Source organism: Saccopteryx leptura, chromosome 9, assembly GCF_036850995.1.
Source record: "Saccopteryx leptura isolate mSacLep1 chromosome 9, mSacLep1_pri_phased_curated, whole genome shotgun sequence".
In the NCBI taxonomy this organism is placed as follows: domain Eukaryota; kingdom Metazoa; phylum Chordata; class Mammalia; order Chiroptera; family Emballonuridae; genus Saccopteryx; species Saccopteryx leptura.
The window spans coordinates 76383427-76400513 of NC_089511.1; the positions used below are offsets into that span (position 1 = coordinate 76383427).

General features: G+C 42.3%; 1 protein-coding gene across 7 annotated transcripts in view; it reads left to right on the top strand.

Annotated features, from left to right (window-relative positions):
• Positions 1–17087, top strand: part of KAT6B (lysine acetyltransferase 6B) — a 207508-nt gene extending 190421 nt beyond the window's left edge. For all 7 annotated transcript variants that reach the window (XM_066349991.1, XM_066349988.1, XM_066349994.1 and 4 more), the window contains exons 14-18: positions 5461–5692; positions 6003–6162; positions 6758–7123; positions 9639–9930; positions 12938–17087. In XM_066349991.1, the coding sequence (XP_066206088.1) occupies positions 5461–5692; positions 6003–6162; positions 6758–7123; positions 9639–9930; positions 12938–15516 (3629 nt within the window). In that variant the 3' untranslated portion in view covers positions 15517–17087. The remainder of the gene's footprint in view (positions 1–5460; positions 5693–6002; positions 6163–6757; positions 7124–9638; positions 9931–12937) is intronic.

Genomic DNA, 17087 nt, shown 5'->3' on the forward strand with positions numbered 1-17087 from the left:
GCCAGGTTCCCAGGTGATGCTGATACTGCAGGTCTGCCCACCACTGCCTCTGAAAACCACTGGTCTGTAGGAAGTGAACTGAGAGTCTGTTGAGAAGTCAAGTAATATTTATTCTATATATTATATAATTACTTTAAGCCCATAGAATTATGGGAGCGATGTCTCAAACTTCCATATTTTCAAAATCAATCTCTTAAAATAGATAAAATCTAAAAAAATTCAAAATTTGCATTTTTGCTAGAAGGCATCTATATCTTTTAATAAAGGGCAAGCAGTAAGAATTCAGGCAGATACAGGCCACTTAGAACATTCCTTTTCTCTGAAAAAAAGTGGGAAGGCTAAGGTTCAGCTTCCTTTTTAAACTACAGTAATTGCAAAATCACCACAAAATATCAGCAAGGAGATACAAATCATCTGTCAAGTTCATTTATCTCTATTTAAACTGATTGCATGCCATTCATCCACTTGGTCACAGAGCTGCTTAACCCTAGATGTTATAACAGATGAGTGTAGGCCAGTGAATTTCCTTTGTAATCATGAGATATGTGGGTAGAGCCATCGGATTTCCTTTGCTCGAGGGCTGCCATAAACCCCTGGCCTGGTGTCAGTTCCCAGGCTCGCAAACCCAGTGCTATCTACTGATAGAAACCTCTCAGCCGGGTTCACTGAACTAAACAGGTGTCTGATGAAAGGTGTGTAATCCTTGAAGATTATGTTCCTCCTAAAAGCAGCTACTTACCCCAGACACATAATCCAGACAGATGGGAGTTGCGAGTACCTTGCCAAAGTTTACACTTTTGTATTTGAGGAAGTTCATATGGTTTGGTTCCAGGTGCGAGTAAATCCTTTTCCTTGTCCACACCTTGCTTGAGAACATTATCTCACTTCTGGTCCAGTCCAGAGTCCTGAAATATTACTAGTTTAAAAGGAAGGAATGTTTCATATTTTAAAAGGGTTAACCTTGCAGTTAATATTCTGGGAGTTCAATTAATTTGGGAATTAGGTCTGCAAAAACAAATCTTGACCTTGTCTAGATTGTTCCTTCTTTAGTTTATGGATCTGTTTACAGAAAGGCAACACCCCACCACTTTCTCTCCCCTGAAGAGGGAGTTACCATTTCAAACACAAGAGATGGGGCTGGTTTAACATGACAACTGATTCTCTTACAACAAGTAGGTCAGCCTTAACAGAGGTGAGGGGAATTTTAAGTCCCATGTGGTAAAGCATAGAAATGCTTAACTTTTGCAATGGGAATCCCATTGTTCTTATCTAACCTTTATGCAAACACCATGATAATCTTTTTAATTAAGTATGTGGTCCATGCACTAAAACTCAGACCTCACCTTCCACTGAAACAAAAGAGGAAGCCAGCTTTCACTAATGTCAAGCTAGTTGAATGGGTGCGGGTTTCTGGGCCAGGCGGCTTTCAATTACAAGTCTCCGGATTGCAGAGTAGATGTGGTTCACCAGCACCTCTGGCTCACAGACAGTTTAGAGGGAATAATTTCACCAGCTATTAATTATACGGCAGCTCCTGAGGTTTATCCTTCAAACATCACTTTGTTTTCGATCTGAACAGCCAGGTTTCCCTGGGGATAGTTCAGGTTTTCTGACTGGAAGGACGCTGAGTTAGAAAAGGTGTTAGAGCACCATGGGAATCTGTTCACCAGGGGTGTATTATACTTGTTTCAGATTCTTCAGGATAAATACACTGGCTCCCAAGTTAAGTGCTTTTTATTTCCCTGCATCTTAGATCAATTTTTTGGAATCTTTTTGGTAAGTTAAATTCAAGAGCTCTAACTTAAACCACCACATCTCTATAATTACTTAAACATTCTTACCAAAAATTCTGTCAGTGGGCTACATAGTAGTATGATTTGAGAAGCCTATAAAAAGTAGAAGGAAACAAAAGATGGCAAGAAATACATTCTTTAAAGCATTTCGTGAAGGCCAAAATACAGTGTGTTCGTAAAGTCATGGTGCACTTTTGACCGGTCACAGGAAAGCAACAAAAGACGATAGAAATGTGAAATCTGCACCAAATAAAAGGAAAACTCTCCCAGTTTCATACCTATTCAGTGCAGTTTGATATGGGCTCATGCACAGATTTTAAGGGCTCCTTAGGTAGCTATTCCGTATAGCCTCTACAGACTCGTCACTGACTGATGGCCTACCAGGACGGGGTTTCTCCACCAAACTGCCAGTTTCCTTTAACTGCTTATCCCACCGAGTAATGTTATTCCTATGTGGTGGCACTTCGTTATAAACACGCCGATATTCACATTGCACTTTGGTCACGAATTCGAATTTAGCGAGCCACAGGACACACTGAACTTTCCTCTGTACCGTCCACATCTCGACTGGCATGGCCGTGGGGTGCTCCGCTGTATACACGGTGTTACATCATTATCTGCACATGCGCACATCTGCCACATCATCCTACAGAAACTGGGAGGGTTTCCTTTTATTTGGTGCAGATTTCACATTTCTATCGTCTTTTGTTGTTTTTCTGTGACCGGTCAAAAGTGCACCATGACTTTACGGACACACTGTAGTGAAATGCCACCACCAGCTACAGTGTTTTAGAAGGAAAGTGCCTGTTGCAGGTGAAATTGAAATGATACATTACATCAACCTAGTGCAGTGGTCGGCAAACTCATTAGTCAGCAGAGCCAAATATCAACAGTACAACGATTGAAATTTCTTTTGAGAGCCAAATTTTTTATACTTAAACTATATAGGAAGGTACATTGTTATTAACTTAATTAGGGTACTCCTAAGCTGGCCTTTGCGCCCGCACGTGGTATTTTGTGGAAGAGCCACACTCAAGGGGCCAAAGAGCCGCATGTGGCTCGCGGGCCGCAGTTTGCCGACCACTGACCCTAGTGCACAAGTGGACTAGAGTAGACTGGACCCACCTTTTTCTTCTCAGCTGTATATTTTAATGCGTTACAAGTGATTTTACGTAACTAGTAAGGAATCAGAAATTTACCTGGGTCATACTGGTTGTGGAACTTGATTCCGTTTAAACCTAGAATTTCTCCTTCAGGAGGAGACTTTGTGAACCTAAAGTGGCTCTCAGCGTGTGTAAGTTCCTTTCATTGTTGTCAGCTCCTTGAGAGTTCCATGAGGTCAGAGAGGAGGAGAGCAAACTGCAGGCAGCACAGCAGCACAGTGACGTCGGCACTGGCATTGTGCAGTCTGCGATGTCGGGGTTGATCATCCCGGAAAGCCTGCTGGGTGTTTTGCTGGGCAGTATGGGGGCAGTGGCTGTGGAAGTCCAGTGGGCTCGGTGTACGTGTGCCCCTGACCCTTGGAGCGCAGGGCTCTTCTGTGGCAGTGGCAGTCAGACTGCGGACTCTGTCCAAGAGGGTGTTGCGGGAGACAGCCCATTCATGTGGCGGAATAGCAAGGGCTGAAAGGTTTCTAAATGCTCTCCACAGACCCTCAGGTTGCCTGACAGTTCCAGCAGCCTAACCAGTGTCAGCTCGGGTCCTGCTAAGGTGTATGTGTACCACCTCAGGGTGTAAAAACATGGACAGCTGTGTAAGATCTATTCTGAGGGGATTCTGGCTGCTTCCTCTTAGCCTAGAGTAGGGATGTGGGAAGAGAAGACAGAACAAAGAAGAAAGAAGTACAAGTGCTTCCTGGGTAAGGTTGCTCATTGTTGTGGGGGATATGAGGGCTCACACCACCTTCTGACCATTTGGGTTATACAGAAACCTTTCAGCTAGGTTGGGGGGGGTGCTTTCTGTCCCCTACTGTGGGGTTCAGATCAGAACCAGTGGGAATTTGCCAGTCACTGCAGGGGACTTTTAATTGTGGGATCTCATAGACAAAAGGGGGTTAGTTCCACATCCATGGCACTGTGGTTCTCTATGCCCCAGGAGTACAGAGCTGGGACCTCCAGCTGCCCGAGTAAATTTCTCAGCATGTTCCAAGCACTTAGAAGGCAGGGGACGGATGTGCCAATTATCTGTGTTCTGAGATTTGGGCACCCTTTGTAACTGGCAACAGAGCTTTTCTCCATATTGACAGGGCAGGGACTCTATGGGCTGGATTCGGCACTGTTAGCATTCCTGACACACTGCTTCCGAAGGCTGTGTGTGAAGCCGAATGATGTGTGATCAGGGGTTTGACTGTGAAATTTGTGGTGCTTGCTTGCATTCAAATTCTTTGCACTTGAACATGAGTTAAAGAGACAAATAAGTCAGAAGACTGCAGCAAAATCTAAAGTTAAATATACGCCTATTCTTTATAATGGCATTCAGATTAAAACCATGAAAATGCAAACTGCAGTGTTATGTACCCCTCTAGGGTCAGGTTGGAGTTCTTGTTCTATATTTCTGCATTATTTACAGTGATAGTGAGGGGCAGGAAATGTATCAGAAGCATTTCTCCTTTTAGCAAAAAAATCCAAAATCGAGACAATTCTTGAGAATGCAGCCATTTTGGAAATGTAGATAAAGAAAAATGCTGAAGATTTTGGGTGGTTTACAGAGAGTAGCATGATTTTGTAATTGCTGCCACCTACTGTATGTGGTTGATGTTTGTTTAAATTTAAGAAGTTCATGAAGGGGAGGCTGCTGAAATAGATAATTAAAGCAAGGTAGACAGCATTAGTTTATAGCATTTCTTCTCTACTCCATAAGTGGCTCTTAATTACCAAGACAGCTGGCAGCTTTCATTCATTACCTTTAAGTGGATTTAAAGTTTTTCTCATTTTAAAGGGCCAAGGAACCCCACAGTAATGCTGTAAAATATACATTCAATAGCTTTCCATGCGCAGGGATTTTCTGTGTGTACGTGAAACAGTTTGCTTTAAGGGAGTTGTTTTGTTTGTTTTGTTCTGGATTTGGATTATAAATTAATTTCCATGAAAGAGATGAAAACAGCAAGCAGAGCTGACAGAGTTGGAGCAGTTGACTTAAAAGACATTCTTTCATTAGTCTTAAAGCTTCAGATCAGCCCGCTAGTTAAATGTAACAAGCAATATAGAGTCAGAGTCAGCAGAGATCCCTCTCTCTTATTAAGACCCAGCTGTCAAAGGGTCATTAGGTCCTTCCTGCGGAAAACACTTGCCCATTAATGTTGGGGGTGATCCCTCCACAGGATTTCTGAGTAAGTGCCTAACATTTACTTTTTGAAAGAATCTAAAGCTGGTGTGAGTATTGAGTGTTCAGACTTATCAGAAGTAATGTCTTCAGCCTTGGTTTTGTTAAATATGCCACAGTGTATGTCTGGAATGCTACTGCTATCTATAGGCGTTGACTTATAGCGCCACTACAGAAAGATCCTTCATGGAAATCAAACTGCTTTAACTGGGAAGAGACGACATACACGAAATTCATGTACTTCTCTGATGTTTTTCCCTTGTTGCTACTTGTATTATTTTAAGTGGCCCCTATTTCAGTGTCTGAAAACACCACAGTGAGGTTGACTTTGCTTGTTCTGCTGTAGGCTATTTGCTTTCTAGAAGAGAAGGCCAGGCAGGCTCTCCTGAAAAGCCACTCTCGGACCTGGGCCGTCTCTCCTACCTGGCCTATTGGAAGAGTGTCATCTTAGAATATCTCTACCGCCACCACGAGAGGCACATCAGCATCAAGGCGATCAGCAGAGCTACGGGCATGTGCCCACACGACATCGCCACCACTCTGCAGCATCTCCACATGATTGACAAGAGGGAGGGCAGGTGAGTGCTGGTGCCTTGGCCAACCCCGCTGCCTCTCAGGCATCTTACACTGGAAAGGATCCCTGGAGTCGGGCAGATTCATTCCAGTTAAAGATAAGAGGCTCCCCCACAGTATTATTAAACTCTTAAAAAGAAAACAGGAAATGACACTTTTTTGCTGGTCAAATTTCACTTTGCTGTCCATTTTCACTGATAAGCTTTCTGATTTTTCCTCACCCAGGTACTATTAGTGCTAGCGTATATCATTATGTGAAGGTGAAATGAAAGTTCAGCTTTTGATTGCACTTTGTTCTGCCTCATCACATTGCAGATTTGTTATTATTAGAAGGGAAAAGTTGATATTGGGCCACATGGAAAAGCTGAAAACCTGTTCCCGGTCCAATGAACTTGATCCAGAGAGTCTGAGGTGGACCCCAATTTTAATTTCTAATGCTGCAGTTTCTGAAGAAGAGCGAGAAGCTGAAAAAGAGGTAATGATTGGCCTCATCAAACTAAGTTGTATAACTTTTATCTTGTAGCATTCTCAAGCTAAGAAAGTCATTAACATCATTGTCAAAAGCTTGGTTGTGTAGAGAGAGCTTATGAAATGATATGGCACTAATTTATCTAACTGAAGTTGCATGGTAAGACATGATAATTTTATTGAATTGAGTATGAAAAATGAAACATTTATTATTGATCACAAAGCAGCATTTTTCACTCCTGACAGCATGTAATCAGATCGCATTTGGTGCTGAGCTCCAGGGCTGCAGTGTCAATCGATTCTTTGTGTTTATGAACTTGCTTAAAGTGCTCCATGCCAGTGAGCATGTAATGTACTGATAAAGGACTCAAATCAATTCGCTGCATCATTAATACTGCTAAATATCCCATGAAACCCAATCTTCTTTGATTTGTTATCCTAACTGATGTCAAAGAGTCCTGAGATGATGCAGCTGGAATGTTGCTTGGCTGGCTGACTGTCCTGATCAGAAATGACGTAGAGATCCTTTGCCCTTGATCCCTAGAGGCTCTGGCTGCCTAACTGCCCTCTCACCAGCCTGCCATTTTTACCCTCCCCCTCAGGCTGAGCGGCTAATGGAACAAGCTAGCTGCTGGGAAAAAGAGGAACAAGAAATCCTGTCATCTAGAACTAACAGTAGGCAATCACCTGCAAAAGTACAATCGAAAAATAAATATTTGCATTCCCCGGAGAGCCGGCCCGTGGCTGGGGAACGAGGGCAGCTGTCTAAAGAGAGCAGTGAAGAAGAAGAGGACGAAGAAGAAGAAGAGGAGGAGGAGGAGGAAGAAGAAGAGGAAGAGGAAGAAGAAGAGGAGGAAGAAGAAGAAGAAGAGGAGGAAGAGGAGGAAGAGGAAGAAGAGGAGGAAGAAAATATTCAAAGCTCTCCTCCAAAATTAACTAAACCACAGTCAGTTGCCATAAAGAGAAAGGTATGTGTCTGTTTAGATTTTTCAGTCTGAGTCAGTTTCAATCAAATCTTGTCATTGCAAACATTCTATTAGTATTTGTTTTATTCTCTATTCTTTAGATGTAGTTTATTTGTATCCAAACCCACTGATCATATATCATCATCGTTTATCTTACAGTCATGATTGTGTTTACATTTGAGTTTTGTTAGTGCTGTGACGGGAAACCAAGGGTAGGCTGGCTTTCTAGTCTAGTAGTTACTGCCACCTGCTGGTTTCTAGGGCTGGAGTGAGTCAGACTAAGGGAACAGGCAAGGGCCCTGACGAGCACTTAAACCACCTTCAACAAATTTTGATGAAAATACCATGGCCTATGGAGGCTGGGAGACTTGTCCAAGATCTCACAACCCATTAGCGATGGAGCCAGAATCAGGGGAGTACTCAGACTCCAAGCCCAGCACTCCTGATACTTTCTTTTTCTTGTTCTTGGCATAGAATTTTTAGAAGCTATTTTAAGCTGTTCGTTTGGATGCTGATATTTTGCATTTGTGGCCAAGTACACATTACTAAAATTTCTCATATCTTAGTGGCCTGGTGGTTTCTCTACATACACCCTGTGCAGAAGGTAAAAAATTGATTTTGGCTTTAGATAATTTCTCCACCCAGATCTGGTATCTTTGTCTTCAGCCTCTACCTGTGACTTATGGAGGGGCCACATAATGTTAGTGTAGCCAAGACTAACAGAGATAACAATACAAGTTAAGACTCTGCCCAAGGCCATCCCGTGTTGGGTTTGTCAAAGAACCTGTTGTTTTAACTCCCAGCTCTCTGTGCTTTCTTCAAAGCCTGGAATCTTCTAGGGGAAGGCAGCTGTAGAATAGGGGTAGAAATGAGCATCCTATAAAGTGGACTTCAGACTTAGGAAAAATGTTTTAATTTCTTACAAAGAAAATGTATTCATGTATGTATTCATTATGTATATAACCCAAGAAATTTGTTTTAAAAACCTCAAAAACCAGAGTTATTCAGGGCATGTTATGGACTACCATTATATAAATGGACTCAACCTAAAGAAAACCAGCTCTTACCCTGGCCGGTTTGCTCAGTGGATAGAGCATCATCAGCTCAGCATGCAGATGTGTCCTGGGTTTGATCCCTGGTCCAGGCACATATGAGAAGCGACCATCTGCTTCTCTCCCCCTTCTCTGTCTCTTCCCATCTCAAAGCCAGTAGCTCAGTTGGTTCAAGCATCGGCCCTGGGCACTGAGGATAGCTCAGTTGGTTCAAGCATCGGCCCTGGGCACTAAGGATAGCTCAGCTGGCCCGAGCATCGGGAGTGCTGAGGGTGGCTTGGTCGATTTGAGCATTGGCCCCAGACAGGGGTTGTTGGCAGATCCCAGTCGGGGTGCATGCAGGAGTCTATCTCCCCTCCTCTCACTTAAAAAAAAAGAAAGAAAGAAAGAAAACCAGCTCTTTATATTGGCTATACTCATGTTTGGGAAAATTCTAGTATATTAGGGAGGGCAGGCCAATTGGGAGGTTAATAACCATAAATGTTAAGTTATAGGATATGATTATCAGGCTTAATATGTGCACTTTAGTGAACATTTAGAGTTAAAAATGTGAAACACAATAACTCTTGGATACGGTTTTCCTAGTTTGAGTTTTAACCACGCATTTGAACCCGTCTTTGCAGTGTATTTTCAATAATATTTTAGGGCCCATTATTGACAGTTACATTTTAGCAGCAAATCTTTTTATTCCTATTTTTAAAATTTTGCATCATTAACCACATTTGCTTGAAAAAATATATTTTATAATTGCAGGTATGGGAAGTCATTGGTGCCAACTTTTAGTGCAGTTAGAAAAATAAATTTTTATATCTTATGTAAAGAAGACAGATCTTATGTCTTATTTTTCAGATGCTTTCTATATTAAAACATTTTGTAAAATTATCAGTTAATGATATTCCTGCAGCCACCAATAAGTGATTCTGTTAACATTTTAATCCTTTAAGTGCTCTGTTTATTGTTCTTGAAGTCCAGTTAAATGGGACCAGGAAGCTGGTCTTGTATACCATCAAATTTCCTAGGGTGCTGTGAATATAGTAAGGGCTCCTTGAGCAGTTATCAAGTATTGAGTGAGTGACCCAGTGGTTAATCATTGTAACATTTATAGAAACATTGTTGTCCCTGATGACTTACTAGCTACGAGGATATTGAAGCCAGCAAGTACCATTGGAAAAATATGTGCTGGAAAAGCAAATCTTTGCTTTTAAAATCTATGGTTAAATTTCTAGGGTGTTCTTTCTGAAAGCATCTGTTTGAGTAAACAAGTAGTTTATTTGGGAAATACTTGCCTGTGTAGTTGGAGCCTGAGAGGGATGTTAAACATCAAATGGAAGGTTAAGTACAAAGGCAATACAGAAGTCTTTATGTGTGAGATTCTTAGACTTTCGTTCAGTACATGTTTGCTACATATCGACTCAACCATTTAATTTCTCATGAGGTCTATGTATTATGTTTGGAATTAATTTCAGAGGCCTTTTGTACTAAAGAAGAAAAGGGGTCGTAAACGCAGGAGGATCAACAGCAGTGTAACAACTGAGACCATTTCCGAGACGACAGAAGTTCTGAATGAGCCCTTTGACAACTCGGATGAAGAGAGGCCAATGCCACAGCTGGAGCCTACCTGTGAGATTGACATGGAGGAAGATGGCGGGAAGCCAGTGCTGAGGAAAGCATTCCAGCATCAGCCTGGGAAGAAAAGACAAACAGAGAAAGAGGAAGGAAGAGACAATCATTGCTTTAAGAATGCTGACCCTTGTAGAAGTAAGTGGAGGAATTGTAAAAATCTTACCCTTGTGACTATCTGTACATTACTGCCCAAAAGCAGGCACCTGGAGACATGCCCAAAGGGCATCTCCAAGGATGTATGGACCCACCAGAAATAAGTGCTCATCTGTCCTTTCTCATTCATAAAGGAGTCTCTCTCTTCTTCCTGGAATTGGATTTTGTGTTAAATAACATGCCTATAGGAGGGTTTGTCTTTCGTTCCAGAAATTATTGAAGAGACTGTCAGTAAGAAACACTACATTTCCTGATTCTAATATGTACTTTCCCCCCACATTAGTCTTTCTGAAATCAGGGTATATATTATTATCAATGTGAGCATGGAATGCAGTAGCTTTTCTTTTTTCCTGAAAACTGAACGGTAAATTGATGGTGCATCTTATAATCAGTGGTGTCTTGTATTATTATCAAGAATCATCTCACCTGCACCATCACTATTAGCTTTGATAATATAGGACAGTGTAGAAATCAAGAAACTGTCCTTCCTTTTAAATTACTATTCTACAGTAATTTAGTGAAGTGTCCCTGCTGGCAGGGACACTTCACCCCATCCTCTTAAAAAAAATCCCTAAAACCCCAGTGAATCATCTTTGATGCCCTGTTTAAAAGCAGCCATGCCAGCCCTGGCCAGTTGGCTCAGCAGTAGAGCATCAGCCTGGTGTGTGGATGTCCCAGGTTCAATTCCTGGCCGGGGCACACAGGAGAAGCGCCCATTTGCTTCTCCACCCCTCCCCCTCTCCTTCCTCTCTGCCTCAGGCACTAGAATGGCTCTGGTTGCAATGGAGCAACACCCCAGATAGGCAGAGCATCGCTCCCTGGTGGGCATGACAGGTGGATCCTGGTCGGGCGCATGCGGGAGTCTGTCTCTCTGCTTCCCTGCTTCTCACTTCAGAAAAATACAAAAAACAAACAAACAAAAACAGCACTCATGAGACAGGCTCTCTACTGCTGAAACTACTATATTCGAAAACTTACTTTATTCCCTTCTAGGGAATAGGCTGTCTCATTTCCCTGGGCAACACAGGTTACCCCTCTTGTTTTTGAAAAGCCACAATTTTAAGAACATGAGCAAGCATCATTTGACTTAATTAACAGGATTACTATTGTTGCATACAGTGTTTTGCTGAGGGAATGGCATCTTACTCTGGGTATAGAGAAACCAAGCCTTATTCTTTGGTTTCTTTCTTTTTTCTTTTTTCTTTTCTTTTTTTTTTTTTAGAGAGGAGAGGGAGAGACAGAGAGAGAGAAAAGGGGGGAGGAGCTGGAAGCATCAACTCCCATATGTGCCTTGACCAGGCAAGCCCAGGGTTTCAAACCGGTGACCTCAGCATTTCCAGGTTGACGCTTTATCCCCTGCGCCACCACAGGTCAGGCCTCTTTGGTTTCTTTAAACAAACAAACAAACAACATCATCAAGCTGCAGCAAGAGGTCATTTTTATGTGGGAATTGAACCTTATTGCCAGTTCCTAGCTCTTTTCTCAGGAGCTTGTAAATGAATCAGCTTTCATTCTCCACTTGGTGCCATTTGCCTTCAAAAATTCTAAGTGGCCATGTTACACCTGATTCCTTCTGATTTAGAGAGGTTTCCTGTCAAAGCTGGTAGGTCATGGAATGAGCATAGGGTCCCAGGGCACTGACATGGCTGTCACCTGCCCTGTGAATAGAAGTGAAACCATCTGAACATCTTGAGATGTCTGTGAACTAGGTATTGTGCCTTGTACTTCTGAAGGAGTCCGTCTACATCGCGTATGTGTTCTCTATGGCTAGCCAATCAAATGTAGTGCTTGCAGGTAAGTTTATGTGTAATCTTTTAATTGCCTAAATGAGCTAAAAGCTCACCCTGCTCTGCACTGATTGGATTAGAAATTGCTCCCTTCTGGCAAATGGAGTGCTGTCTAATATGATTATTAGATCTTATTTTTGTTCTCCAGAACAAGTTCTCCAAAGTCTGTTCTTCTAAGAAGGCGATTTCTCTTTGTCAAGTTTTTTCTTTAAATTGACCCTCCAGGAGATCAGTGTGATCTTTAATTTTCTAAAGATCTTAAGAAGACTTGGGTGTTTTATATCTATATTTATTCATATGTTTTCTTGTTTGTTTATATCTATATAAATACATTTACATATTTATATTTATATGTGCATACAGGTACAGTAAAAATAAAATTAGCTGACTAAAATGAACTTGACAATTATGGTTTGTTTCTTATTTACTTTAGTATTCAAACCATACATTTAAGCAGCAAATTGATCCATAATTCAGCCTGGATAGAATTAGCAATAAAAAGAATACCTATGTTTTAAATGTTCTGTCATTTCATGGTAAATACATTATAGTTTATGTCATGCAAAAATGATGATCTTGTGGTAGATTACAGATGTATTCAGTTATTCATGCATTTGTTTCAGAGGCACATGGTTTATTTTTATGCCAGAGGGAACAGTCAAATCAAAGTAAACACTTGTCATCTGAGATCATTTACATTCAGTAACTGTCCACAAACCGAAGTTCACGTTCTCAGGATAGACGTGGGAGTTAGGCCTCTATTCATGTCTTAGTACAGTGGTGATGTGGACATGAGCTAGCATTAACCCCTCTCCCCTGTATTTTCTACTTTGTAAATATTTAAGTGGATGTTTTTACGAAGCGGATTCCAGGCATCAGAAAATATCTTGTTAGTTAAAATCAAATAAGTTTATTATGATTGCTTGTATCCATGCACTTCCTATAAAAAGCACAACGTTCTTTTGAGAGAGAGAATATGTGTGTGCATGCGTGCCTGTGTGTGACATACATTATTTTCCCAGGCCTAAGTGATTTACTCAGTATACCACAATACATTGGTCTTGATTGTGTCTTTACCATCAACTCTTAAAATGCTAAATTGAAAGCAGTGCTTGCTAATTAATTTAGAGGAGTGAATTCAAGTTGTTCGTGGTTATGCTTTCTAAGACTTTGTTTTTCTTCCTCCCTTTCTCCTTGATAAGACAATATGGACAGTGATGCAAATAACTTGAAGGAAGGCAGTAGAGACAATCCTGAACCTCTAAAGTGCAAACAAGTGTGGCCAAAAGGCTCACAGCGTGGTCTGTCAAAGTGGAGGCCGAGCAAAGAAAGGAAGACTGGCTTTAAACTGAACTTATACACCCCCCCAGAGACACCCATGGAGCCCGACGACCCGGTAGCAGCGGAAGAACAGAAGGAGACTCTGGAGGACGAAAACATTCCTACCCCCACCCCCACCAGGATCGAGGAGGAGGCCAAGGACCCTGTGGAGCCCCTGCTGCCTCGGGACGGAAACACAAAGGAGGAAACCTGTGACCCCGGAAGTCCCAGTAAATCACCAGGTGAGAAACTGGAAGACGACTCAGTCAAACCTGAGGAGGAAGAGGAGGAGGAGGAAGAAGAGGAGGAGGAAGAGGAGGAGGAGGAAGAAGAGGAAGAGGAGGAAGAAGAGGAAGAAGAAGAAGACGGAAGTGTAGAAAAAGACCCAAGTGGTACTAAAAGTCAGGACAAAGAGGAACCAGAAGTCTGCATGGACAAGGAAGACCCTGTGCATTTGGATGACCATGAAGAGGAGGAGGAAGAGGATGAAGAGCCATCTCACAACGAAGGTCATGATGCGGATGATGAAGACGACAGTCACATGGAGTCTGCAGAAGCGGAGAAAGAAGAACGCCCCAGAGAAGCCTTCAGAGAAGTACTGGAAAACCAGGAGGCTTTTTTAGACCTTAGTGTCCAGCCTAGTCATTCGAACCCAGAGGTCTTAATGGACTGTGGTGTTGAGCTTGCAGCTTCATGTAACAGTGAACCTAAGGAGCTTGCTGGAGACACTGAAACTGCACCTGAATCTGATGAGGAGCCCCCTGATGAGCAGGCACCAAAACAGGACCAAAAGAACAGTGAAGAAGCAGATTCTGAGTTCAAAGAGGGAAGTACAGCAACCATGGAGATCGACACAGAGACCGTCCAGGCAGTTCAGTCTTTGACCCAGGAGAACAGTGAACAGGACGACACCTTTCAGGATTGTACTGAGACTCAAGAGGCCTGTAGAAGCCTACAAAATTACACCCATGCAGACCAAAGTCCTCAAATTGCTGCCACTCTGGACGATTGCCAGCAGTCAGACCACAGCAGCCCAGTTTCATCCGTCCATTCCCATCCTGGCCAGTCAGTACGTTCCGTGAGCAGCCCAAGTGTCCCTGCCCTGGAAAACAGCTATGCCCAAATTAGCCCAGATCAAAGTGCCATCTCAGTGCCATCTTTGCAGAATATGGAAACCAGTCCAATGATGGATGTCCCATCAGTTTCCGATCATTCACAACAAGTCGTTGACAGCGGATTTAGTGACCTGGGCAGTATTGAGAGCACAACTGAGAACTACGAAAACCCAAGCAGCTATGATTCTACTATGGGTGGCAGCATTTGTGGAAACGGCTCTTCACAGAACAGCTGCTCCTACAGCAACCTCACCTCTAGCAATCTGACACAGAGCAGCTGTGCTGTCACCCAGCAGATGTCCAACATCAGTGGGAGCTGCAGCATGCTGCAGCAAACCAGCATCAGTTCTCCCCCGACCTGCAGCGTCAAGTCTCCACAAGGCTGCGTGGTGGAGAGGCCTCCGAGCAGCAGCCAGCAGCTGGCTCAGTGCAGCATGGCTGCTAACTTCACCCCTCCCATGCAGCTGGCTGAGATCCCTGAGACTGGCAATGCCAACATCGGCTTATATGAACGAATGGGTCAAAGTGATTTTGGGGCTGGGCACTACCCGCAGCCGTCAGCCACCTTCAGCCTTGCCAAACTACAGCAGTTAACTAATACACTTATTGATCATTCATTGCCTTACAGCCATTCCGCTGCTGTAACTTCCTATGCAAACAGTGCCTCTTTGTCCACACCATTAAGTAACACAGGGCTGGTTCAGCTTTCTCAGTCTCCACACTCTGTCCCTGGGGGACCACAAGCACAAGCAACCATGACCCCGCCCCCCAACCTGACTCCTCCTCCAATGAACCTGCCACCGCCTCTTTTGCAAAGGAACATGGCTGCATCAAACATCGGCATCTCCCACAGCCAAAGACTGCAAACCCAGATTGCTAGCAAAGGCCACGTCTCCATGAGAACCAAAGCGGCATCTCTGTCACCAGCCGCTGCTACCCATCAGTCACAAATCTATGGGCGCTCTCAGACGGTAGCTATGCAGGGTCCTGCACGGACTTTAACAATGCAAAGAGGCATGAACATGAGTGTGAACCTGATGCCAGCCCCAGCCTACAATGTCAATTCTGTGAACATGAACATGAACACTCTCAATGCCATGAATGGGTACAGCATGTCCCAGCCAATGATGAACAGTGGCTACCACAGCAATCATGGCTACATGAATCAAACGCCCCAGTACCCTATGCAGATGCAGATGGGCATGATGGGGACCCAGCCATATGCCCAGCAGCCAATGCAGACCCCACCCCACGGAAATATGATGTACACGGCCCCCGGACATCATGGCTACATGAACACAGGCATGTCCAAACAGTCTCTCAATGGGTCCTACATGAGAAGGTAGGCAACGTGGGCAGTCACAAAACCCCTTGGGCATCACTATTGGATTGATCTGCACAAATACCTTTGAAGAGTACGATTTCAAAACCAGCAATTGGTGTGAATGCAAAGACATTTGTTGGCACCATTTATTTAAAAAAAAAAAAAAAAAAGCTGTATGCAGCAGAAAGCCTTATACAAGTTGTTTTTCTTTTTTTCCGGTTTCTTTTTTGGTACCTTTGTTTCTGTTCTTTTATATGAAGTTCTCTGCAAAGGAAGGCCCCTCTTTGGACTATAGTTGGAGGCAGCCACTTGTTGGGCCGCTTCCATTAAACAATGTGGATATCACGCCCCGCACCCCCAAATTATCTGTTTTAATACTGAACCTAGAGCTTTTTTTTCTTCCCTGTCCACTCCATGTAAATGCCTTTAGCATTTCAGTTATTGTATATTTTGTTTAAGGTGACACTTCAGCATGCCGCTAATGTCTTTGTTAGTGACAGTGCATTTTGTAGTACTGTACAAGTGTTGTGCTAACAGTAAGCCATTTCTTAAGTTTTTTGCCTTGATTAGGGTGCCCTAATTTGAGGGTTTAAAAAAACTATATTTTTGTTAATTATAAAACTGTAAAGAGCTATAAAAGCTATTCCCATTTGTTTAGTCAAAAGGGTTTTATTGCTAAATGTTTGGTGTAAAGTCGAGACCCTTTTCCATTTGGTGACAGATTTCTTTGGGGAAAAAAAGGCAGCTTTCTGTTTTATAAATGCAGACTTCTGTTTATTGAATGAAGCATATCTCAGTGTTTATCTGTCAGGTTTTGAAACATTTCATATATGTCCAAATACTTGGCAGGACTTAAAAAAATAGTGAATTTGGTGTAAAGTTGCTATTTTATGGAAATGCCTCTAACTTTACATTTTCATTCCATCTGTAGATTTTTCTATCTTTATAAAATATTGGAGTTATTTTTTAAGGAAAAATAGAGAAGTAGCTTGTGAATAGCTCAAACTAAGCTTACAAATCGCATGTAAAAAAGCAAAAAAGTTATTTGTGTCTGTTTCTATTGCTTCCTTTTTGTAGCCTTTGTACCCGCACAGGGTGACGTGAGGGCCGAGCAGGAGAGGCGAACCTTGTATAAAATAGGAGCCAGCGACACTCTTGTATTTATCTGTTCTTTTTAGTCAGTCACTTAAAAAAAACAAAAACAAAAACAAAAAAAAAAGCTGTACATTTTAACATAAAATAAATTATGATGAGCCATTTTTAGCCTCTTGTGTCCTGTCCTATTATGATTGATAGAGAATGACCAGTTGAACTGTATCATGTATCACATCTCAGAACACATACACATTTTGGGAAAATAAATTATTTAGTGTAAATTGGAGCTAAGATTTTTCTGATTTGTTTTGACTTTGTGGGAGGGGGTTGGCAATAAATAAGAGTAATATCTAATAAAACCATCACATATACCAAATACCTATTTAATAAATTAATTTATAATGGATTTTAATGCTTTTCATGAAAGTTTATTTTATGCTAGTGCATACCTTCTGTATGCCAATCATTGTCTTTAAAATAAAGTGAATTGTTTTTTTC